General features: G+C 60.0%; 1 protein-coding gene across 4 annotated transcripts in view; it reads left to right on the forward strand.

The window, feature by feature from the left end:
- Window positions 1-836: 836 nt before the first annotated feature.
- Window positions 837-24,512, forward strand: part of NDUFA10 (NADH:ubiquinone oxidoreductase subunit A10) — a 30,866-nt gene continuing 7,190 nt past the window's right edge. For 2 of the 4 annotated variants that reach the window (XM_016144252.2, XM_036236636.1), the window contains exons 1-9: window positions 837-951; window positions 3,931-4,102; window positions 4,667-4,882; window positions 7,053-7,139; window positions 9,226-9,347; window positions 11,054-11,133; window positions 11,788-11,842; window positions 13,501-13,586; window positions 19,264-19,372. In XM_016144252.2, the coding sequence (XP_015999738.2) occupies window positions 883-951; window positions 3,931-4,102; window positions 4,667-4,882; window positions 7,053-7,139; window positions 9,226-9,347; window positions 11,054-11,133; window positions 11,788-11,842; window positions 13,501-13,586; window positions 19,264-19,372 (996 nt within the window). In that variant the 5' untranslated portion in view covers window positions 837-882. Of the gene's footprint in view, window positions 952-3,930; window positions 4,103-4,666; window positions 4,883-7,052; window positions 7,140-9,225; window positions 9,348-11,053; window positions 11,134-11,787; window positions 11,843-13,500; window positions 13,587-19,263; window positions 19,373-19,526; window positions 19,651-24,512 lie in introns of those variants that run through there. The other 2 variants (XM_036236637.1, XM_036236638.1) reach the window with 2 other exon arrangements.

A 24,512-nucleotide genomic window follows, 5' to 3' on the forward strand; every position in this document is an offset into this window, starting at 1 on the left:
GGGGCGCTTGGCGATCGAAGCTGCAGAGAGTCACACGGCGCGGGTGCACCTGGCGCTCGTGGTGCTGAGTGAAAGCAGCCGGAGTCCATGGTACGGTTCCATCCATGGGGAGGCCGGGTGCAGGCAGCCCTAACCCCGGGGACACGGCACAGCGGTTCCCTCGCTTAGAGAGGTGGCTGGGGGTGGACCTGATTGGCAATCAGTGCACTTTCTGGGGTGACGGTTACATGGTTGCATTAATCGTCAATACTCGTCAAACAAGATCCGTGCCTTTGAGTATTTGCACATTTACCGCAATTTTTTAAAGAAATGTGGATTAGCCCCGGCCGCCATCGTAAAGTACCACATATGGGCGGTAATTTATTTCCCAACACTCTGGAGGCTGGAAGTCCAAGATCGAGGTGCCCGCTGGGTGGGTTTCTGTTGAGGCCTCTCTCCCCAGGTGCAGAGGGCCAGCGTCCCCCGCCTCAGGTGCCCGCCTGGTGTCGCTTCCTCTTGTGCGGGACTCCAGCCCCAAAGGGCGAGGCCCCACCCTAATGACCTCAACGCTAATGACCTCCTTAAAGACCCCATCTCCCAGTAGTCACATGGGGGGGCGGGGGCCTCAATTCGGCCCGCAGCGCAGAGCGTGGTCGTGAGGCCTGAGCGCTTAGACGGGGGAGGCGCCGAGCACGGAGCCCCGTCTCCGAGTTGGCGGCTCGGGGGGCGCGTGCGGCGGGAGGGGCGCCCCGCGGGGTCGCGCAGGGGCTCGGGGCGCCGCGCCCGCCGGATCCCGCGCCCGCCGCGCGCCTTCCCGACAGGCGCCGCGCGGGCGCCCTCGCGTGACGTCACGGCCGCGCGCCCGCGTCCCCGCAGGTCCTTGACGGCGCCGAGCGCGGAGCCATGGCCTTGAGGCTGCTGAGTGCGGCGCGCGCGTCCTCGCGGGGCCTCGCGGCGGCGGCCGGGCGCGCGGTGAGGCGGGGGCCGGGCGGGGGCCGGGCGGGGCCGGGCGCTGTCGGGGCGCTGTCGGGGGGCGCGCCCGCGCCGGGCCTCGGCGCCGCGGGGGCGCCGCGGCCTCTCCCGCCGCTGTGTCTGCGCTGCCCGCGGAGCGCGGGGCCCGGGTCTGGGGGGCCGGGCCGCGCGGGCCACCGGGGCGCCGCCGTGCTGCCGTCGGCCGGGTGGCCGCTCTGTGCAGCCCGCCGGCCGCGGTGACGCGACGCTGAGCGGAAACGGGAGAAGGACGAGGGGCCTTCCTGCGGGGCACGACAGGGGTGACGCTGTGCGCGGAGGGTCAGGGGACGCCAGCCCCGTGACCGGGAGCCTGAGGACAACCGTACTGTGTGACGCGCTGCTTGCCGGTGGCTGGAGCTGCGTTGCTGTCGCATTGGAAAGGGACTTGACCTCTGCTCAGGTCGTTCCAGTGGTGGCCACTGGGAGCTCTTCAGGTGGCTTCTTTGTCCCTGTGACATACCCCTCGGTGTGAGTGCGTGCGTGCGTACGCCAAGCCGCGTGCGAAGCCACACCGGTCAGTGGTTCTGCGTGCAGCCGTCTGCAGTGGACGGAACAGGAGAGCACACGCGGGCCGGTCTGGCCTCCTTGCTGGCCTGGGCCCTGCCGCTGCAGTGGTGGGAACCTCGCCCCGCCATAGCTGTCCCTCTACTTACTCCCGTCCTTCCAGGATTTGGGTACCGTATGGGGATTGCTACCTTTTACCGCTGTGGGAACTACCTGTCTTCGAGACCCTTAATATTCCGGTCACCACCGATTTCCCAGGCTCAGCTCCTCCCCCACCCCCTTCAGTGAGAGGCTTTCCTACATTTGTAACAGTTGTTTTTGTCACCTGCGTTCCATCCTGGCATCTCTCCACCTAAATGAGTTTTTAAACATTCTCATGTGTCAGGGTTCACCCTGTGTGGGTTTTGACAAGCGCGTGGTGTCGCGCATCCACCACCCGGTGCCATGCAACCTCGTTTGACAGCCCTGAGCGTGCAGGTCCTTCCTTTCCCCGAACCCGGGCGTCCAGCCCCGTGTCCACTGGTCTCTCTGCCGCCTCTGGTGTTGCTTTTCACACTGGTTCTTTGACTTAGAGAAGTGTATTTAAGATTCACTCCTGTCCTTTTGTGACTTGATAACTCATTTCTTTTCATGGCTGTATTCACCACATGAATGTATCAGTTTATCCCCTCAACTGGTGAAAGACATCTTGGCTGCTTCCAGTCTGTGATGATTATGAATAGAGCTGCTACAATATGCATGCAGGTTTCTTTGTGGAAGTTGCTGGATCGTGTGGTAAGACCATGTTGGGTTTAATGAGAAACTGCCAGCCATCTTCCAGAGCGCGGACCACTCTGCACCCCTGCGAGGGGCCATTCCTGGTTCCCACCACCCCTTGGCGTTGGCCATTATTGGGATTTTTAGCTATTCTTGGTAATGTGTATATGGGCTCTTTTGTTTTAAATTGCAGCTATCACCAGTAACGTTGGGCATATACATGTTCCTAGGTTTTTTAGGCACTCTGTGTATCTTTTTGACATCTGTTTAAATCTTGCCCATTTTTTGTTACATTGTTTTTTTGCATTGAAACCTGTTTTTCCCCCCACCCTTCAGTATTCAAGATTGTAAGGCAAGCAAATCAAATATGAAAATTTTTTTTCATATTTTATATTATTTATATTTTTTTGATAAAATATTTTTGTGAGCACTTACTGTTTCATAATATGGACATACCTAAAGTTTTTAGCTATTTCTCTGTTGTTAGACAGTAAGAGTTTCTGCTTACATTTCTGATGTTATAAACTAGATCTGATTGAGCATCTTTGTAGGTAAATCTTTGCACACATCTGTGTGTGGTCCCTTAGGATGGATTCCTGGCAGCCCGAGGCCCAGAGTCTGGGTTACATTCCCGTCCGCAGTTTGGGATGGCTTTGTCCCATCCCAGCTCTGTTCATTAAAAAAAATAAAGTATTTCTCAGTTCTATACATGAAAAAGTGTTTCCTTCCTGGTAGTAATTTGTTTGCTTTCTGTCGCAAGATTGAACTTTTTCTATAAGGTTATTGGCTGTTTTTATAGAATAAGCTATGCATTTCTATTCTGTTTTTTTTTTTTTTTTTTTTTTTTTTATCGATCTGTACAACCTCTGTGTTGAACTTTCCTCAGTTTTTGCCTTTCGATTGTGTTTTTTTCCTCTCTCTCTCTCTCTTTTTTTTGGTGGGGGTAGATCCTTTTGGCTTTAATGTGGAAAGTAGGTTGAGAATGTTGGAGACAGGAGATGAGGCAGGTGTTTGCACTGTAGACGAGAGAGGCGAGGGCGTCTGCAGAACCAGTGAGATGCGGGGAGGGAGGTGACGTGCTCCGGGGAGCTTTAAGGTTTAAGAGCTGTAGAGTTTTGTCACTGATTGTGCAGTCGGAGGGAGAGGAGGCTGTCAAAGACGGCTCCGTTGTTAGCTGCGTTTTGCTTGGTTGACAGTGGACAGGGAGCGTGTGAGGGAGCCCATTTGGGGGTCAGGCTATGAACGTTCGATTTCAGTTTTAGGTCCGTTGGCTCTCAGGACGTGTAGATGGCGCTGGTTAAAGGCAGCGGGACAGCGAGGGCGGGAGCCTGTACTAGCGAGATGCTCTTCGTTGCTCCTCCCCCCCCCACCACCCGTCGCCCCTACCCCCCTCCTCTCTGCCTTTCTTTCTTCCTCCCATCCATCCGTCCATCCAATCTGATTGAACACGATAAGCATACTCTGTTCCAGGAGCTGTTCCAGGCCCTGAGGATTATTTAGCAGCGAACGAAACTGTCCCTCGTCCTTAGGAGCTCACGTTAGGGGTGGGCGGGGCAAGGAGACGGGCGTTAAACACCAGGTGGTAGAGACGCAGGCCACGGCACCTGCATAACCAGGGGTCTCCGGGGCGTTTTCCCACCGGAGCGCCCGCGGTGCTGTCATGCCCGGCATGTTTTTCAGGGAGGAGTTCACACGAGTGCCCCGTGCCACCTGCAGCAGTATGGCCCTCTGGCGTTCATCCTTGGCGACAGGACGACCAAAAAGCTGACAGAACGCAGCAAAGTGATAACCGTCGATGGCAACATATGCTCCGGGAAGAGCAAGCTGGCCGCGGCGGTGGCGGAGAAGCTGGGTAGGGGCGCGCGGCGCGGCAGCTCGGACGGCTGCGTCCGTGTGCGCGGCTGCGCGTAAACGTGCACGAGGCAGAGTCGGGCCTCGGGCGGGTGCCTTCCGCTTTTAAAAATACTTCTTGGAGAGCCACGTTAACCTTCCTATTTGGAAAGTTAAAGGTTCACGCCGTTGTCAGCTTGCATCCTCCCTGGGCGACGGAGGCAGCGCGTGGTCGCGGGCGCGTCCCGCGGCCTCCGAGGCAGGGCTGTCACCGCGCTCCTTGCCCAGGACGCTGACGTCGCGCCGGCGCGCCCCGCTTTGCGGGCGCTTCTCGCGGGCACCTGCCCCTCGCACGCGGGCTCGGGGTCCTGGCGCCGCGGCGTGCGCTGCCGCCTTCAGCTGCCGTGCTGGGCTCACGCGCGTGCTCTGCACACGCCGCCTTCGGCGTCCCGTGTGCTCGCCTCACACCCATGACGCGGGCGTGCGGGTCGCCTTCCCCGGGTCGCCGGCCGGCTCGGCGCTGGCGCGGGCGGGCCAGGCTGCGGTCGGTCCGCTCGCCCCTTCACGCGGCCGGTTCCCTCCGCAGGCCTGAGGTACTTTCCCGAAGCCGGGATCCACTACGCGGACAGCACCACCGGGGACGGCAAGCCGCTTGACGTGGAGCTGAGCGGCAACTGCAGCCTGGAGAAGTTCTACGACGACCCGAGGAGCAACGACGGCAACAGCTACCGCCTGCAGTCCTGGCTGTACGCCAGCCGCCTCCTGCAGTACGCCGACGCCCTGGAGCACCTGCTGAGCACAGGTGCGGCGGCCGCGGCCTGTGGCTGGCCCGCTCTGCAGCGCGCCGCCAGGGAGCTTCGCTTTCGGGGCGTTTGTTCGGCGAGTTCCGTTTTCCCGGCAGGGTCCTGCATGCCCCAGGGCCTGCCTCACTCTTGCTTCGGAATCAGATGCACTTACTGTCGCTTCGCGTGTTGAGTGCTGGAGTGCAGCTTAGGGATTATGTGGAATTTTCATGCCGCAGGTGTCAAAACGCTGGAGGAAAGAACCTCTGGATGCCGGGAAGGACGCGGGCTCACACTCGCGAACGTGGGGCCGCGTGCCGTGCAGAGGCCGGGCCGTCGCTGCCGGCCCAGAGATGGGCCGGAATTCACCATCTGGCTGCAGGTGGCGGGGCGAAGGAGGCGGAATGCGCCGGGCCGCGCAGTCAGGGGGCGTGTGGCCCTGGAAGTTACTGGTGGACGGAGGGAGGACACATAGGGCTGGAGCACAGGCCGTCCGCAGAGTGCAGAATGAGGTCGGAATCCAGGCGGGACTGTGTCCTGGGAACCAGTGCGGCTAAGCGCAGTCCCCAGCATGTCCTGGGAGGCAGGCGCACGGCCAGCACTGGGCCAAAGCCGCCGAGCCAGGGCGGGTCAGAGTTCTTGGGGAGAAGTGGCTGGTGTGTGTGCATGCACGCATGCGTGCAAGATTAGGTGGTTCGTGCCAGCTGGTTACTTGGCACCGGCCGCCACAGCGGGTCAGTGGTTGGTTCCCTGCTGAGCTATTCGTAGACATCTCAGCTGCCACCTGGAGGTTCGGCTTCATGGGCCTGGGCTTGAGAACAAGAGTGTGTTTTTCACAAGGACCCCAGGTGAGCGCTGGACCTGGGCTCAGCCTGCATTAGGGGCGCTGCCTCAGGCCTAGGGGGTCCCGGTGCACCGTCTCTGCCGCCAAACGCAGGGTGATGCTCGTTCTGAAAGGGCCTGGTTGCGGTCTCGCTTTTCCGTGTTAGTGATGCTTTTGCTCCTATGGACGCGAGCCCTGACTTTGGTTAGCGCTGCTCCTAAGGAAAACCGCGGTCTGCCCGCGGGTGTTCTGTGCTGGATGCTGCTCGCAGGGGCCGACGTGTCAACGTGTGGCCTAGCGTGCAGCCGGTGTTAACTGTGACCCTCGGCTCACTCGGAGTCTTTTCTGGAGCATAGTTCAGCTCTGTGTGAGGACTGCCATTTCTTAGAATGAAAAAGAAACATTCGAAAGGAAAACTTATTTCCTTCTGTCTTACACTGACGCCCTCATTAAGCACTCACGGGCACCCGCTGTGCGTGGCGTCTTCCAGGAGGTAGAGCCCCGCACCCCAAGGCTCACATGTTAACAGGGGAGATCAGCGGAGGCGTGGGGTGGTCGCTGGTGAGTGGTGGGTGCGGAGAGCAGGGCTGGGGCCACTCGTGGCACGGAGCTCCGGGGGCCTCTACCCAGGCACAGCAGGGCCGAGCGCAGGGAGACCATCGGGGTCCCCTGGGGACCAGCACAAGCTTCTCTGTGTGCTGTGGTGACAGTCCGGAGGCCGCCGTGTCGAGGGCAGTGAGCGAGGCTGGGAGTGGACGGGGCTGAGCCAGGAAAGTGGCCGGAGAGGGGTTGGGTCATTGGTTTTCTTCCTGAAGGAGAGGAGGCCACCGGGAGGCTTCCACGAGGAAGCGACAGGGGCCGGCCTCAGTCGGGAAGGGCCCTCTGCCTGGGGGTGGCCAGGCCAGGGCAGGGCAGGAAGGACGTGGGGACTGGCCCTGGCAGCGGGGAGGGGCCTCGTGCTGGGAGGGTGGCCCAGGCCTGGCGTGGAATGCTGGGGAGAGCTGGCGCTTTGCCGGCGAGTGGCGTGTGGGGGCCGAGGGCAGCCGCGGGCGACCCTAGGTCACACCAAGCGGCTGCAGCGGGAACAGGGTGGCCATGGGCATGGGCGGGAACCTGTGGTCTAACGAGACGCGTCCGCCGGCCGGGTGCCCTGTCACAGCTGACGGGCGGTGCGGAATGTGACATTGTCCAAACCAAAAAGCGTCGCAGGTTCGGAAACGGTTCCCCGCTTAGAAGCACGTATGTGTTCTGAAAATATTTGGAATTGTAAATAGCTGTTTCTCCCGCTTTCTAGAATGTAATTGCTCGTTCCCAGTGCCTTGGTGGCAGTGTCTGATTTCGCGCTTGTGTTCCCTGCTGTGAAACAGGACAGGGCGTGGTGCTGGAGCGCTCCATCTTCAGCGACTTCGTCTTCGTGGAGGCCATGTACAGCCAGCGCTTCATCCGGAAGCAGTGTGAGTCCCCGCGCGGCCCGGCCTCCGGCGTCTGCCACGTCGTGTGTGTTGAATGCCGTCGTCACGGAATTTCCACGGGAGCGGGAAGGTTCCTTCACCCTCTTTCCCTCCTAAAGTCACATCCTGTGAAAGTGGGGGGGGGGTCCTGGATTCTCGAACACACAGCTTGACCCCCACTGCCAGCCAGAGTCCCCAGGAGACCTCCCCTGGCTCTGTTCACCTGGCGAGGTGCATAAGCTGTTTCCCTCCGGTGGATAGAGTTAACGCCACCCAACGCCCCAGGCCCCAGTGCGTGGCCTTGTGTGGATTCGGGGCGTCTTGTATGTCACGCACCTAGTGACAGCGGCATGACCTCCATCCTTTGCTTCCCTCTGACATAGATGGTCCCATGCTTTTGGGGACAGTGGCTTTGTGTTGGGGCATTGTTGCAAGTCTGACACGTGGCAGATGGACAGAAATAAAGCCCTCCTGGTTAAAGAGCACGTGACCTGGAGGACTGCCGGGCCAGGGTGTCCGTGAGGAGGAGTGTGCTGGGCGGGCCGTGGTCAGGCGGGTGACAGCCCCCAGTGCCGAGCTGGCTGGAGCCGCGGGCAGCCGCACGTGGGGGGCGAGGCTGCTGCCAGTGGTGGGTCCCACGCCCTGCTGCTCTCCCCCCTGCTAGAGGGGAGGCACTGACCCTCCAGGACCATTCTGAGCAGCACGTGAGGTCGGTCAGCCAGCGTCTGTCGAGTGCGGGTACCGCGTGGGGCGCCAGGGTGTGAAGGTGGCAGACGAGGCTCGCGCTGGCCAGCCGTAAAGCCACGGGACGGTTTGCTGCAGCATGACGCACTCAGGGTACCCTCGGCGTTACCCTGGGTGCGGGGGTGGGGGTGGGGGAGGGGGGTGCACAGTGACCTTTAGGAGGCTGGTGACTTTAGCGAGAGCCACTCTGACGTTGGTTTGGGGGAAAAGAGATTAAGGGTAGGTGACGGACAGCGAGGCGGGACGTTGCCCGAGGAGCAGGAGAGACGTGGACGGCGGAGGAGGGGGCGGGAGGAGGGTGCGTCCCCGGCGGTGCGAGAGCCGGGCCTGTCTGTGGCCGCAGACCGGGGGCCCCGCGCGGCCGCGCGCGTGCTGGGTGGACAGGTGCGTCCCGCCGCTCTGAGCGGCGAGCGGCCCCCCCAGGGAGCCCGCGCCGTTCACTTTGGTGGCACCTGCGCGGTCGTCTTTCCCAGGCCTCCGCCCACAGCCTCGCCGACCTCGGATCAGAGGCCTGTCCCGAATGGCCTGTAACGCGGAAGTCACCAGGAGTGGCCACCCGAACGTTTCCTTTGGAGCAGAATCCGCGGATCTTGGCGCGATCACCCCAGTTTGTTGCTTCCAGAAGCTTCCGCCACGTGCCGGTCTGCGCATGCGCACCGTGGCTCCTTGCCGTTGCGTCCACGGTGGTTTCGCTCCCGGGCGGGGGTGTCCCCGGTTTCTGGGGCCTGGCCGTGTCTCCTTGAACGGCAGGGCTGCGCTCGGGCGTCACAACCCTCTTGGGGTCGCTGACCGCGCGACACGTTCTGTACGACGACAGTTAAGTGGGGTCGCTCCTCGGCTGCTTCGGTTTCGATTCCTGTCGCTCGGTCGGCTTCCGCGGTGCCCGGCGGCCGATCAGATGCGCCGCAGCGCAGCGAGCGGGGGCAGACGCGGCTCGACAGTTGCGGTATTGGAAAAATAAAGTGCGTGGGAAGGTCCGCCCTCCCCGGAGAGGCCCGGACTCTCGGCTGTCACCACGACGGGCAGTAGACGCACAGGGCCGCCCGCAGCGCGTCCGGCTGCCCCGGGAGCAGGGGGCCCCCGGCGGGGCCGCACAGCCGGGCCCTGCGCCCCGGTGCTGCCTCGCGTGAGCGGCCGCTTCCTCCGGGCCCGCGGGGCTCCCGTGAGTGTCTGGCACCGGCGGCACCATCACAGGTCGCTCAGGCAGCCAGGGCCGACGGCGGTGCCCGGGGCGCAGCTCCAGACGTGCACGTAGCGTTCTGTGCCCTTTTGCGGGAAAGAGGAGCACATTTTACACCTGGGTGCGGACTGCCCGCTGACGGCCGGCGCTTCTCATGTGTGCCAGGTGTGAGCCACTACTACGAGGTGAGGAAGATCACCATCCAGGAGTACCTGCCGCCCCACGTGGTCATCTACGTCGACGTGCCCGTCCCAGAGCTCCAGAACCGGATTCAGAAGAAGGGAGACGTGAGTCAGCTTTCTCTTCTGTGGCCCGTCGTCCTCACGCGGCCCGGCCCTCGGCTGCCGGGATCGACTGCCGGGCCTCACGGGGCGGGCGGCGCACAGCGGGGCCCCCCAAGTGAGCGGACCGGCGGGCTGCAGGAGGCCCGGGGTCAGCCGCTGCCCAGCACTGGGGCTTCTCAGCCCCTCGTACCAGCCCCTGCTGTCCCCGGGCCTGTGCCACCCAGACCCTCCTGTGGGGGCGGCTGAGTGCCCCGGCAGAGCCCGCTGTTCTCCAGCGGGGAATTCCGGCCGTCATTTTCCTGCAAGTCGAAACCGGTTCCTGGTTTACTCTGCGTCTTGCACGCCCAGCTGTGTAACCGAGGTCGCCCCGCGTTCCTCCCTTCCCGCCGACGGTTCTAGAACAGCAGAGCGGTGGGCTCCATACGCGTCCCTCTGTTGCCATGGCCGTGGCCGGGCTCAGCGAGGTGCCCGGACCTCGCGTTTTGGTTTCCCACGGCTCTGCAGGCGTGACGGGGCTGCAGGGACGAAGGGGCCACCTCGCCGAACGGGGCGAGCTCTTGCTTGGAAAGGCCGCTCGCACGGACGGCTCCTCCCGGGAGGGGGACGGGGAGCTGCCCGTGTGTGTCCGGGTGCCCAGTGGTCGCCTGCCGGCGGGTTCCGCTCAAGGCAGCAGAGCAGCCGGTTGCGGGCGCTGCCGCAGGGTCCCGCGGCCTCAGCGCCGCCCTCCCCGCGGCCGGAAGCGCCCGTCCTGGCCCTCCGCTGTCCGGGAGCGTCCGGGAGCGTCCGGGAGCGTGCCACCACGTGGCAAAGGGGGGAACTGCAAGTCAAAAACATCGAATTGTCACTCGGTGGCGCGATTTTAAATGCCTTTGCTTATTACAGTGACATTTATTGCCAAAAAGAGACACATATTCAGAATTCTCCAGATAACTCTTTTGTTGTCTGGGCTGATAATATTTCAAAAACAATTTTGAGATCCAAGTCGCAGCTATCAACTTTTTAGTTTTTCCGAGTAAGGTCTTGAAGACTATCACCAACTAAAATTACCACTGCATGTAAGGAAAGGGGACATTTTACCCGAGGGACGTGGTGTCGTTAAGCATGCGCTCTTCCTCCGGTGGGGGAGAGCAGCAGTGAGCAGGGGAGTGAGTGCGGGACAGGCGGATGCCTTGAGGAAGACCAGGCCGTGCGAGGCGGTACAGCTCGGCCTTTGGCGTTGCCAAACTGAGAGGTTTAGACACCGCAACTTGCCGCTCGTGATTGGGGTTTTAAATTTCTGAAATCACTTAGCGAACTTCAGCTGGGGAGAGCGGGCACAGCGGTCGGGGTGGGGGCGGAGGGTGCTGAGGACGGCGGGCCGGCCGGCTGCCCCTCGGCCGTCGCTCGCAGTGTCTGCAGTCTCCCGTGGCCCCCAGGCATGCGGGGCAGCAGGAGGGGCGGGCGTCGCAGCCGCGAAGGGTCTTGTGCCCCTGTGCCCGCGGCCCGGGGCCTGTGGAGGGGGGCGCGCCGTGCGTTCTCCTGGGCAGACGCGGGTGCGCACTGCAGCAGGGTGGCTCGGAGTGGCCGAGGCCCTCCTGTCCCCGCGTCCCCGCAGTGCCCCGCGCGGGACTCGTTCTCAGGGAACGGTGCTCCTTGCTGGTTCCCACGTTTTGCATGTGCTCCGCTGAGAGGAAGATCTGAATGGTTCTCCCCTTTTCTGCTGTGTTTAGCCGCACGAAATGAAGATCAGCGCTGCCTACCTTCAGGCCATCGAGAATGCCTATAAGAAAACCTTCCTCCCTGAAATGAGGTGGGCCAAGTGCATGACCTGCTGACGGGCCGAACGGCACAGGGCACACACGGCACACGCAGCGCCTCCAGCCCCAGCCCCCGGGGGCGGGCTCGCCTGCGCCGGGGGTGCTGTCTGCGGTGTTTTGATCTGATGTTTGCAAGCAGCAGACACTTCAGTTCGATTTGGTGGGTGGGTGGGTTTTTTGGAGTGTGTGTGTGTGTGCGTGCGCGCGCGCACGCGCACACACGCATGTGCACAACACTAACACTTGGCCGCTGTCCGTGCCTATGTCTTGGTCAGGCCCCAGACTCCTTCATGTCTTCCTGTAAGAAGTGCCGTATCTGGAGATGGTTTGCTTAGCAGTGGAAGTGACCTGTGTGCCCTGTCCACTGTAGACACTGGTGGCTCTGGTCTCCATGCCCATGGGGTGGGGGACAGCCAGCAAGCCAGGAAACGTGCTGTCGTCACTGTCTGGTCATGAGCACGTTTCTGCTTGTAACTCGTCTTCTTTACCAGGAAGGCACATGAGCCAGTCTGTGCTCGGCACGTCACCCGGTTCAGGAGCATGCCATGTTAGTGTTTGTAGTGGGCGACTCTAATGTTATGTATCCATTTGTACGTTAACGTGAGCTTGGAAAATTTACATTGAATTTCATCTGCTTTTTCTTACAGTGAAAAATGTGAGGTCTTACAGTATAGTGCAAAGGAAGCTCAAGATGCAGAAAAGGTAAGGAAGTGGCTGAAAGGTTTGTGATTATTCTTAAATGTGAGTCATGTGTAAGGGTCTCGCGAATCAGATAATCCGTTCAGTGCCCTCCGGGCTGAGAAATGTTCGTGTTTTACGACCCAGAAGTTCCACGCTGGCCGTCACTCTCCCTGGTCGTCAGACTGTGGTTTCCTTTTAGACCTTGCCGTTTCCGTGAACTTAACACTACAGAGGGGTGACGGTGCCAGGGCCCCGGGTCGTCCGCAGCGGCATGTTCACTGTGCAGATGGTAGAATTAACGGCAGTTAGGTGCATTTCCCCAAATCAGTAGGTGCATTTTGTAAAAATTCAAGTCAGTCTCAGTGTAATTAGTGAATAGCCAAAGGAAAAAAAAAAATGAAAAAGGAAAAGGAAAAGACCACCGTGGGAACGTTCGCCCTCCCACATGCAAGAACGCGGTGCAGGGTCACGGCCACGAAAGCGCTGCGGCACCGGCGGAAGCGTGACAAGCAAATCAGTGGAGCAGAGCGGAGTCCAGAAGCAGGCATGTGCGCGCACGTGTGCATGCATGTGCGTGTGTGCTCGTGTGTGCGCACGTGCATGCGAGACCCTTAGCTCAGTGAAGTCGGTACTTTGAAGGGTAAGGAGAAAGCGGAGGCAGTGGACTCTCCTGGATGGTGTGGGCGCAGGTGACCAGTCACCTGGTAAAAATGAAAGCGCCACCCCCAACTTCGCGTCAAACCCAAAATGCTAATCGCAGAAGAACCGGCATACAAACTCCCAAAGAAAACACGGGTTTGATGGCCTGGGGGCAGGCGTCGGTGTCGGTGCTGAAACCCTGAGCTCCTGCCTCGTGGCCCCGGGGAGAAGGCGGGGAGGCTGTCCCCGGAGGGCGGGGCTCCCTGGAGCGACAGCCCGTGAGCGCCGCTTCGGGACGGCGGGGGCCGCTCAGGGGCTCGGGCGTCTCTGTGCGGACTCATGAAGTCACACTTTGTTTCCTCCCCCACTTCCTGTGTGGTGTCGAAGCATTTCAGATGATTTTTAATTCTCTGACAGAATAATTAGATGGCGTGTATTTGAGAAGAACACATTTCATCTCTAAAACTGTGTCATTTGTGTTCATCATTGAATGTACTCCAGTTCTCGAGAGTTAAGGAGAGTTTTCGGAGTTCGATGTGTTTGCGGAGAGACTGGGTCGTAGAAGGCCACAGGGTCCGCCGGTGCCGCCGCAGGCTGTGGGCTGCGACCCTGATTCCTGGGCGCTCCAGGAGACACGCCTACCCGTGTCCTGGCGCTGCCCCCATGGCTCCTCTTCTGGGGCGGTCTCTCGGGAGGAGGCGTGCGTCGGTCACGAATGCTGGGTCCTCCTCCTCCTTTTCCTCACCTGTCCCTTTCCTCCCAGGCTGCCCGGTAATTCCCACAGCTCCCCGAAGGCGGCTGGGTGAGGTCCCCATGTTGGGGACCAGCGGCACCTTGTGACCCACTCCTCAGCTGGGGGAGGCGCCCGCACTGAGGGGTCGTCACTCAGCCACCTCGCCGAGGGCCATCTGACTTCCTTTCTTTCTGACCTTTGTGGTGTGGTGCTTCCTGCCAGATTTTTGTAGTTTATAGTGTGTTACAATGTGTCATTTAAATTTCTAAACTGAGACTCCATTGAAGCTGGGTTTCTTTCTGTCCAGGTGGTGGAGGATATCGAATACCTCAAGTATGACAAAGGGCCGTGGCAGGACCAGGACGACCGCACCTTCCATGGCCTGCGGATGCTGTGAGTCTGGGGCCGTGGGCGCCCACGGGGCGAGGGGGCTGCTTTTGAGCTCGGTGCGCTGCCTGCCGCGGGGCCTTCGTGGCCTTCGCAGTGCTCGTGTTCCCAGGGCCTTCGCGGCACTGGTTGCCTGGCCGAGGGGGCCGAGCGATGGCCCAGCCCATGCCGCAGACGCTTCGCCTCCCCGCCTGCCGGGCAGCGTTCTGATGTGGGGGCTTCGGTGTCAGAAGCGACTGATGCTGTGGGGGGAGGTGGGGTGCCGCATCAGTGGAGCTGTCGCCCTGAGCGGCGGGGGGCAGGGGGCGGTGCGACTGAGGCCTCGCTCCCGTCACTCGGGCTGGTGTCCAGGGCAGAGGCCCTGAGCAGGGGCGCAGGGAGGGCATGCCCGCAGCCCAGCCCAGGGGTCGGGCAGAGGAGGGAGAGGGGCGGGCAGCTTAGCCTGGGGGCAGGAGTGAGGGGCACTGCCCAGAAGGCGGGAGCAAGCGTATGAGAGGTCAAGGTCAAGGTCAAGGCCACGCCCACGCGTAGGAGAAAGTCAGGTGACAAAAGGCAAAATAAAATGAGGTCACCTGCGATTCTGCTGCCACCGTGGCTGACAGCAGCAGCTGCGTGCAGGTTCTCCCGACACGTTAAGGTCCGCTCCGGTCTGCCGGACCTGACGGCGTCACGCACACACGTCTGCGCTCTGTTCTCAATGGCACGCACGTGCCCCGTTATAGTAGATGCTCTAAAATTTGGTTTTTTAATGGCTCCTCACGTCTGCCATTGGAATCCACTGACTGAGATACAAATCAGGGTTTGGCTAATCCCGCTGTTGGCTGGGAAGAATGGTTCTTGCATTTTTAAAGGATTGTAAGAAAAAAGGAAGGTACGTGTGACAGACACCACATGACGCCCTCGAACCCTTAAACATTTACCCTCTGGCCCTTCACTGGAGAAAAACGTTTGTTGACCCTTGAGATACAGGCGTAATTCTCTTATCATTTCGTAGTATCCATCTTCCAAGGTGTTTCCGTCTCTTCACACCCGTAACACAGTGATGAGCACGTCGTACACTTTCGGCTCCGTTTCGGGTCACGGCGTGGAAGTGGCGTCCCTGGGTCAGGTCGGGTTAGCATTTCATAACTGTCGCCGCGTTGCACATCGTTCTCCAGGAAACGCAGTGGTCTGCAAGCTCGTGAGGTCGTCTGAAAGTCCCTGTTAAGACCACATAGTTAAAACAAAAACTTGTGATTTTGACCCAAGAACAGTATTTCTTTATTTTGCCTTTTACGAACACTGAACTTCTTTTATATTTTTATCGGCTATTTATTTGTTCTTCGTAAATTTTCTCTTCCTGTTTACCGATCTCTGAAAAGAATCAGCTTCCGTCGACCTCTCTCTCCTGCTTCCGTTTCCAGCGTCGCCGATACCTGGTCGCGCTTTCGTTTCTCTTCCTCAGTCCGCGCCCTTTGGGCTCAGCACTCGCGTCCAGTTTCCGCGGCGGGAGCGTAGCTGATCGGTTGAGGTCCTCGTTTCCGACCTGTGCGTCCGGTGCTGTAAATGTCTCTCCGGTTTAGTTCCACTGTGACCTGAGACCGTGCTCTGTCGGATTTCTGCTCCTTTGTGTCTGTCGAGGTGTCGTGTGTGGTGGGGAATGTTGTCTCGTGGCGAGCGTTCCGGCCAAGGTGGGCAGAGGTGGGTCCTGCCGCCGAGTGCTCTGCCGGGCCGTCCACGGCCTCGGCTGCCACGGCGACTCGTCTGTTTCTCCTTCAAGTTTCGTTCGCTTTGCCTCGTGCACTTGGACACTGTGTCGGTAGCGCACGCACGTTTAGGGCTGCTGTGTTCTTGGGGAGCTGACCCCCTCGTCGCTGCGTGGTGCCCCTCTCTGTCCCTGACGCTGTTCTGGGCCCGGGGTCTGCTTGGCCTGAACTGCATTGTCTGTGCCAGCTTCCAGCGGCGTGGGCGCGGCCCGTCTTCCTCCCCCGGCGCCGTCAGCCGAGTTTGATCCAGGCCGGGCTCTGGCCGGCGGCAGGTAGCCTTGCCTCGTTTTCCGGTGCCGTCTCTGACGGTGTCTGCTCTTTAAGGGGCGTGTTCGGCCGCCCGTCTAAGTGGGCGTCGGCCCATTCGCTTGCCACGGTTTTCCTCCCTTGCGTCTGCGCTGCGTTGCCTCCCGCTGCCCGCGTTGGCCTCCGGTGTTCGCCGAGCCTGCACGCGAGTCCGTTTTCCCTGTTTCCGTGCAGCGTTTCCACCGTGCACTCGGGGTTCGCCTGAGGCCACGTTCGGGGGCCCTGCCGCCTCAGGGTGGTGCGGGGGCCCGAGCCGAGTGCTCAGTGCCCCCCTTCCATCCCCGGCCCCGCGGTCACTCCTCCCGTGTCCCTCTGCGTCCTCGCCGCCCAGTGCGCTGTGGCCGACACTCCAGGGGACGTCGCGAGGCTCGTTTCTCAAGCAGTTTCCGTTGCCGTCATTGCAGGGACGAGAGTGACGATGGCCTCCAGGCTGTCTAATTGTTGGAGCAGACACTGCAAGTCCCTCTTAGGTTTTAAAACTGGATACCTTCTTCGTCTAGACGCTCGTCCGTGTACGGTGGGCCCCCGAACAACATGGGCTTGGGGTGCTGACCCCTCTGCAGTTGAAAATTCACATGTAACTTGTGACTCCCCCCAAGTTTCAGTCGTCCCTTGGTATTTGTGGGGGCTGGTTCCCGGCCCCCTGCAAACACCAGATCCGCGGGCACCCCAGTCCCTGATCCAAAGTGGCCTGGGACGTGCACACGCCGGCCCTTCGCGTCCGCAGCTGGCCGCACCGGGACACAGAGGCCGACCGTGCTGAGGAGACATGCCCGCCCGTGGTGGGCCCTGGGAGCACGGTGCTGTCCCCTGAACGTCAGCCGGACGCGTGCGACTTGGTTCCCGGCCACGTCCAAGACTCATGCCTCCGTGGTTTAGTTACGCGGTTATCAGAGCACAGAGGAAGAGCCTGTAACTCCCTGAAAGTCACAACTACAGCATTTAATTAATTTTTTAATTCGTTTACTATAAATGCCCTTGGCCTTTCTGTCTCCCAGTTTTTTGTTCCTCTGTTTCCCAAGGGTATTTCCTAACAGTTACAATGGCAATTATATTTATTTTCATTGCGGTATCATTTCTTAATTTGGAGGCTCAAGTGAAAATCATGACCAGTTTTCTAGGATAATTGTTGTAAACATGCTGTTTACTAGTCATACTCATTTTCTCCAGAATCTGGCTAAATTGTTGGTTTAGTGCATTTTCGGGCCTTCCCAGTTGTGCACATTGGTGTGTAATCGTGTGTGTGCATGTGCGTGCCAGGACACGGTAACCATTTCAGCCTGGGCAGCATCGTGAGTTCGCACCCGTGACCCGTGACTTACTGGCGCCCGCGTCGGTGACCGGTGGCCAGGCAGGCCTTCACTTGCACGAGGCCCTGGGCCGCCCCCTCCTTCCCCAGAGCCGGGGCTTCCCCTTCTCCCCCGCACCCCGAGACCCTGGAGAATGTCCTTCTAACGTGACGTTTCATTCAGTGTGGCAAAAGCCGCGAGGCGTCGGGCTGTGTCAGAAGGACAGTGTCTCACACAGACTTCGCAGTTCGGAGCGGGGACTGAAAACTGCTTTGGAAACGTTTAAGGAGCGAGTACAGGCGTTATGCTGGCTGGGGACCAGGTTAAGTCATAAAACATGGTTCACTATTTTACTTTTTTTCGGTCTTTTCCTACCTCGCTCTTCTGTTTAAAATCCGTGGCACGGCGCCTTGTGCCGTAAACCAGATCCGAGCACGGGTCGTCTGTCTTCTGTCGTGGGCGCTCGGGCTCGCGATGCTAAGTGCTCTATCAGCCTCAGCCGCTTCTGAGTTCTCCCTAATTAGAGTAAGTGCTCCGTGCTCGCTTTCACTGCTTTTTGCTTCGTGAGTCATAAAAGCTTCCTGTTGTCTTCATTCCTTCCTTATCTTCAATCTAGACTGTATTTGTAGTTTATTAGAGGTTAAGACTTGGGGTTGCTGGAGATGGGCTGCCTAACAGCCTCTCCTAACAGCCGTCATTTAAGCTCGTAGTAATACGTTGAGAGAGCAGTTTAGCCAGTTTAAGTAAGTTGTGGAATAGTTGCAGCAGATTTTTTTTTTTCAATTTTCAAAAACAGTTTGAAGCGAATTTGTCCCAAGCTGCATCCTTGGGTGCGGGGTGGTTGTGTGTGAACTGTAATTCCGCCGAATCGGGCACAGGTGGCGCTGCTGCTCTGTGTACTCACGCTCGTTCCCAGGCCAGTGAGACGCACTTTCAGATTTTCCACAATTTTTTAGGGTTTTCAAACTATAGAGAACACCACGTCATACTCTGCCTTGATGTTCCGTAACATATAAAACTACAAACTTCATTTTTAGTTGAAATTTATTGCGCGATCACTTTTAAAAACTGTCCTTGTACAATAGAATAATTCTGTTTATTAAAAATAAAAAGATGTGTATTGATCACATGCTTATCAGAGGTGTTCTGCAGCCCACTTCCTGCTGGAGGAGGCAGCGGGTCGTGGAGCACCTGTGCTCCGGCCACGTGCGTGTGCACGCCGGGACCCTTGGGAGAGACAGCCACGTTGCCCTGGCAGCCTTTGGTGGTTGGATCATCAGCCATTGTTCGAGTGACGTGGCTTTTACCGGTGACGCTTGGGTGTGACGTTTCCTCCTGTCCACGTGCCTTCCACCTGCCCGAGGCCTTGATTGTCCCGTGGTCCTCTGAGGGGAGAGCCTGCAGACCGCTGGGCCCTGGATTCGGGTCGGGTGGCTCTGACTGCGGCAGAGTTGGCCCGGGGTGCTGGGGACGGGCCTTGGGTTTTATGGTGGGCCCGGGCTCGTTCTCACGCAGTGGCCGAGGGCCAGAGACAGTTAAAGAACTTCCATCTGAGCCATTACAAGCAGAAACATCTGCTATTATAACTCCTTAATGGGAAAGTGGCCATTTAAAGTAATTGGCTTTTTTGCTTTGAGCCCTTAAGAAGGCAGGCTTTAGTTTAATGTTTCTTTCTAAAAGCCCCAAAAATGCTTTTCATCTTCAAGTATAGTGGTTATATTCAGACCAAGTTTAACTTAAGCACATTATAACAAAGTATAAATATTTTAGATTCGAGTGAAACAAAATGGTGAAACAAGGCGTGTCCCATGACTCGTATTTATCGGTGCCGAGAAGGCAGAGAATGGGAGCGTTTGTAAGCGAGGTCCGGCAGGCCGTCCCGTGCGGGAGCCCGCCCGGCCCGGCCCGCCAGCCGCGAGTCCCGCGCAGCCCCGGCCAGCCCCGCGTTCCGGGCAGCGGGGGCCCCGCGCCGTGCTGTCCACCCAGGGGGACCGAGTGACCCAGAAGTCCTTTCCCTCGAGACGCGTTACTTGCACAGTTCGGTAACAAGGACACACTGCGTGCTGGCGGCGCAGCACATGGTGTTTGAGTTTGGCTCCGCCCCCGCTGGTCCCGTGTGCACAGCCACTGCGGCTCCTGAGAGACGCCCACCAGCTGCGACATTCGTTTCGAAAGAGCATTTCCTCCTGACCACTGTGCCTCGAGGGGACTGCTCGGGAACGAATGGCATTTAGTTGAATGTATGGTTTTTTAAATACGGATTTTTTGTTTTTAAATCAGCCTTATTTATTTTGTCCTTTATGCTGACAGTTCAGTGTGACCTGTATCTGTCCTATTTCCTAGGGTTCAGAATAAGTTGGAGGTGCTGAACTACACAACCATTCCTGTCTATCTCCCAGAAATCACGATCGGAGCTCACCAGAGTGACAGAGTCTTCCGCAAGTTCCTCGAGGTGAGGCCCGACCCGCCGCGGGGTCCCAGACGCCCGGGGACGAAGTCGCTTCTCTGAGAAGTGGTTTTGGTCGCTGCTTTTTGTTTGTTTATTTAGCGAAAGAGCTTTCTTTTCGTTGAAAATTCCCCTTTTCCCCTTTGTCGTGGTGGAGCAAGCTGACATGGTTTGTCGAACGTCCACACACTTCTGATGTTCAGGGCGCCGTGTGCCGCAGGGGACAGTCTTTGTCAGCATGTCACCTTGGTACAAGAACGGTGCCCGTCCTTTCTTTAACGTCAGGTTTGGCTCCCGGATTTGCTCACTCCGTGCGGTCCACCTGCCCGTAAGCAGAGGCCGCGGGTCCTACAGGGGGTGCTGGGAGGGGGGGTCAGGGAGAGACAGCGCGGGGCAGCGGCCGGCAGGTGGGCAGCGGCCGCCTGGTCTGTCTGCTCATCGGGTTCGCATACCTTTTCAGTGGAGTGTGTGTTTTCACAGCGGTCTGGAGAGTCGTTTCAGGCACGAGTCTGAACCGAGGGAACGTTGCCGAGTGCGTTCTGGGTCCAGCGGGTGAGCGAGAGCCTTCTCGGGAGGGCCGGCGAGAACCGGACCCGATCGGCACCGGCTGCGGCTGGGGTTTGTCGTCGGCAGGTGTGCGGCGTGGCTGCCCGGGTTAGAACGCGCGCTCAGCTCTCGGCATGTCGACGAGGTGAAAGCCGGGTGTTTCTGCGTTGCCGCGGCGCTCCGGTTTGACACGGGTTTCTTGAGGCGCTGCCAGGATGTCGAGAGTGTCCCGCGTCTGTCTGTCTGTCTGTCTGTCTGTCTTGAGATCCTTGACCTTTTTTTTAAGTGAGTTCTTTTGGTTGTTTTGAAAGTGAGTCTGTTCAACGTAGACGTTTTAGGAAATACATAAAGTTGTAAAGGGACCCCTCAGAGTCACCCACAGGCGACGTTCGTGCGTGTTCCTTCGCGGTCGCGCAGGTGTGCGGGTGCACGTGTAGCCACCCTCCTTTCGAGTGGAGTCGGGGGATACGCAGCCTCGTCCTGCAGGGGCTGAGTGGCTCCCCCTGTAGCAGGTGCCTGGGTCACCGCTCTGGCACAGGCCAGGACGCCCTCCCTCGGGGACTGTTCCCACTCTGCATTCACTGACCACCCCCCCCCCCGGGTCCCGCGGGGTCCCTCTCACGGGGCCGTCGTCTTACCAGAGCCCCACGGAGGCTTCCCCTCGGGTGCCGAGTCTGACTCCACCCTCGGCCCCCCCGCCCCGCGGTACTGCAGGCGCCCCGTGCTCGTGTGCGGAGCCCTGTGCCACCTGCGCCTCGACCCCTGTGCTGCCCGCGCCGCTGTCCCCCGTGCCGCCTGCCCCCCGACCCCCCCTGCCGCCTGCGCCCCGGCCCTGGCTCCGCGGAGCCTGCGCCTCACGACCCAGGCCACCTGGCTTCTCCCCTGTCACCCGTTAGTCGTTTCGTGTAAGTTTTCCAGTTTCTCGGCACGGGCTGTGTGCACCGTCCTTTGGCCTGTGTCCAGCGCGGGCGGCCCTGAGGGACCGCGGGCCCCTCCGTCCCTGGCGGTGGCCTGGCGGTTCTCCCCCTTCCCGTGGTCACCCTCGGCAGGCGCGCTCCACGCGGGGACCCGCTTCCTGGTCGGCGTCACTGTCACACCTTCTAATTCACTGACGACGGCTCGTTTTCGCTTTTATTTGGTATTTTTCTAACTTCTTAAGATGAGTAGGTGGATCGCTGATTTTTCGCATGTCTTGTTTTCAAATATGTGCTTTTACAGCTAAACACGTTGCCTTTCAAGTCTGGCCTAATTCGACCTCATGGTTCTTGGTGTTATTTGTTTACAGTTAATCAGTCCAAAGTATTTTTTTATTGTAACCTGATTTCTTTTTTGACCATTACGCTAATTCGAGTTATTCTAGATAATTGAAAAGCAGTGGGGATCTTTCCAATTATCGTTTCATTGATTTCCGGCTTAATCCCACGTGGTCAGGATCCTGCTCTGCTTCCAGCCCTGGGGACGTGACTGAGACTTGGGTGCGGCTCGGCCCGGTCCGTCCGGAGGCGGGTCCGGGTCCGGGTCCGGGTCCGGGCAGGAGAGCCGCCCGCCTCTGCCGCCCGCGCGCCTGCGCCCCGCAGCATTCGGAGCGCCCTCGTCCTCGCTGGCCACTGGTCTCCCCCCGGCAGTTCGCTGTGAGAGGCGTGTGGGGGTCCGCCGCTGTCCGCCCTCTGTGCGTCCGTCCGTCCCGGGCACCGTCCGGGCGACTCAGGACCGCGGCGGTTTTCCAGCCTGCGCCACCCCGACCAGGGCTACGGCACGCCTCGTGCTGGTGGCGGGGTCTGGCTGAAGCACACGTCTTCACCGCTGGAAACGGTTCCCTAGAAAATGAGAAGCTGCCCAGCAGGTGGCTGACTTCGAGGGCCGCTGCCACCGGAAGCCACTGCCCCGTGGTCCAGGAAACAAGCCCACAAAACGCCCTCGCCCCACTCTGAGCGATCGCTTCCCTCCAGAGAAACGCCTCGAAACGGCCCCGAACGGCTCGCGGCGCCCTCGCGGCAGACCACCCCGGTGGACGGCTCAGAGGCGCCGGCCTGGCCCGCTGCGCACGCGGCACGTCCAGACGGCCCTCTGTGAGAGCCCCCCGCCCGCGCCCCGTGCCCCCCACCCGCACCCCCCGCGAGCTCCCGGCGGGCGACGTGCTCACGGAGCCCGCGGCTCTGCTGTCCACACGCAATTCGCCGAATGGAGAGAAATCATCACGGTTGCTGAGGAGCAGTGAAGCCGACCCCCACCCACGCGAGGGCGGCCGGGGGCGATGGAGACGCGCCAGCCCCAGGCTCGCGGGCCCGGGAGAGCGTCCTGCGCCAGGCGCGGGCACGGGGAAGGGCCGAGGGAGGGCGCGGGGTGCAGCCCGCCAGGTAGCGCTAACACGTCGGCACCGCCGCGTCCGCCAGCCGTGACGGATAGCCACACCGACGTAGCACGCGGGCGCGGGACGCCGGGCCTGGGCTCCGCGAGACTCTCGTGTCTGCGCGGTTTCTTCGAGTCTGAAACTGTTTTTAAAAATTAAGTTATTTTTTAGATGCTTAAGGATTTTAAAAACTAGGTTTCCCCAGTCACTTAAATACTGATTAAAAATTTCAGCGTTTCTAAACATTGAACTGAAATCATAAGTTCAATACAGTGGCTTCTGTTTAATGCTCACAAATTAAAAGCAAGACGGAAACACAGAAAGCAGCCGCGGTGACTGCACCCGGGCCGGGGAGGCGAGCATCCGAGGCGCTGGGGGAGAGGCCCCTCGCTCCCGGGGGCAGAGACCGGGGCAGCCGGCACTGCGTGGGAACCCAGGGTCCTGATGACTGCCCGGCCAGTTCTGTCAGCGTCGGGGAGGGCTTCGTGGAGGAAGGGGCTTTGCTTACGGGACGACGGTCTGGCGGGGGAGCCGGCTCGGGGGCGAGGGGGCAGTGTCCCAGGAGGGCAGGGGGCCCCGGCAGACAGCGGGCAGAGCCACAGTGCCCTGGGCCCGAGGTAGGCGCCGGCGCCACCGCACGGCCCACTCGTCCTCCTCCCGCCGTCCTTCTGCAGGTCGCCGCGCTCACCGCGCCTTTCCGCACGGCAGCGGGCGCTTCCCGGGCTGGTGGTGGCCGCGAGGAGCAGCGTCCGAGCTGGGGGCCGACTTGGCGTCGTGGCAGAGCCGTGCAAGCGAGTGGACCGGGGACGCCCTCGCTGTCGGCCCGATGTCGGGCTTCGCAGGGGCTTCCAGCCCAGCCACCTGCCCCGCCGGCCTGAGCTCACACCCCTGCCCGGCGGCCGGGGTGTGGGTCGAGGTCTCGCCGTCCTCTGCAGCTGCCTTCAGACCCGTGGATTATTTTCTGAAAGTCCTTCGTTTCCGGCGTTGACTCACTAGCTCCCCCTCTTTACTCCGCGGTTAATGAGGCCGTAGGGCTCGGGTGCCTTGCCAGGCTGCCCGCAGCGGTCAGTGGGGTTTGGCACTTCGCACATGCGGCCTCTGCCCCGCCCTGCCGTCCTTAGAGCCGCCGCTCTCACGGGCTTTGCTCGTGTGCGGTCACAGCACATTGTTATCGCTTTGGCTTTAAGTCGTCCCCTTTCGTCTCTTAAAGAGATGGAAGTTCTTTCTTTAAGCTTTTCCTCTCCGCCCATGAGCGCCGTCAGGGTGCTGCGTCCCTTCATGTAGACGAGGTTCTGGCCGCATCTCTTCCTTCTGCCGCAGCGACGTCCTTTGACGCTGTTCGTGAGGTACAGGTGGTGGCAGCGAGTCCTGAGTCACCAGTTCCGTCCCGATTGGCTGTCCCTGCCCACTCTGAGGACGGTCGGGTCTCCCGGCCTGCACAGTCTCTGCCGACAGTCTGGGATTCTTCTTATCTTGGTCCTTGTGCTCGATGGGCCTTTTTCCCATGGCTGCTTTTAAAACTTTCTCTTGATCTCTTTATCACCAGTTTTCAGTGATTTAATGACGGTTGCTATGTGCGGTTTTCTTTGTGTTTATCCTGCTTGTGGTCGGTTGAGTTCCTTGGATGTGAGGTTTATACTTTTCGTATCATTTGGAAAACATTTGGTCATGATTTCTTGAGATTTTCTTTCTTGCCCCCTTCCGGGCCTCTTAAGTCCACGCACACGCAACGCGACCTAGTGCCGTCGACCCCGCTGTCACGGAGACGCGTCTGCTCTGCGCCTTTCCCTCTCCTCCTGGTTCTGGGCAGTTTCCGTTGCTCTGCTTCGAGCTCACCGTTTTCCTCTGCAGGTACATGCCATGCCGTGAATCCCCTTGTGCTGGTTTGGGGTCCCCACGAAACAGAAGCGAAGATGGGGTTAGATGCGGACAAGACTCGGGGCAGAAACACCTGTGAAGGATAAAGGGAGGGACAGACCGGAGACGGCAGGGTGAGCCCCGCATCCTCGGTGCCAGTCTGACGGCTGCGCCAGGGAGGCCGGGGCAGGAGCAGTCCAGGGAGGGTCTGACCAGGGCGATGGGGCGTGTGGGGCCAGGGCGCCTGCGGGAGGTTCCTGTCGCACGTCCCGGAGGAGCCGCTGGCGTGGGGGCCGCCACGCCCCGGCGCGGGCCGAGCCCTCGTGCAGGACACGTGGCCTTGGCGTGGACAGGGTGGCGGGCCCGGAGGCTCAGCGGTCAGGGCTGTTCCAA

Source organism: Rousettus aegyptiacus, unplaced genomic scaffold (assembly GCF_014176215.1).
Source record: "Rousettus aegyptiacus isolate mRouAeg1 unplaced genomic scaffold, mRouAeg1.p scaffold_m13_p_2, whole genome shotgun sequence".
NCBI lineage: Eukaryota > Metazoa > Chordata > Mammalia > Chiroptera > Pteropodidae > Rousettus > Rousettus aegyptiacus.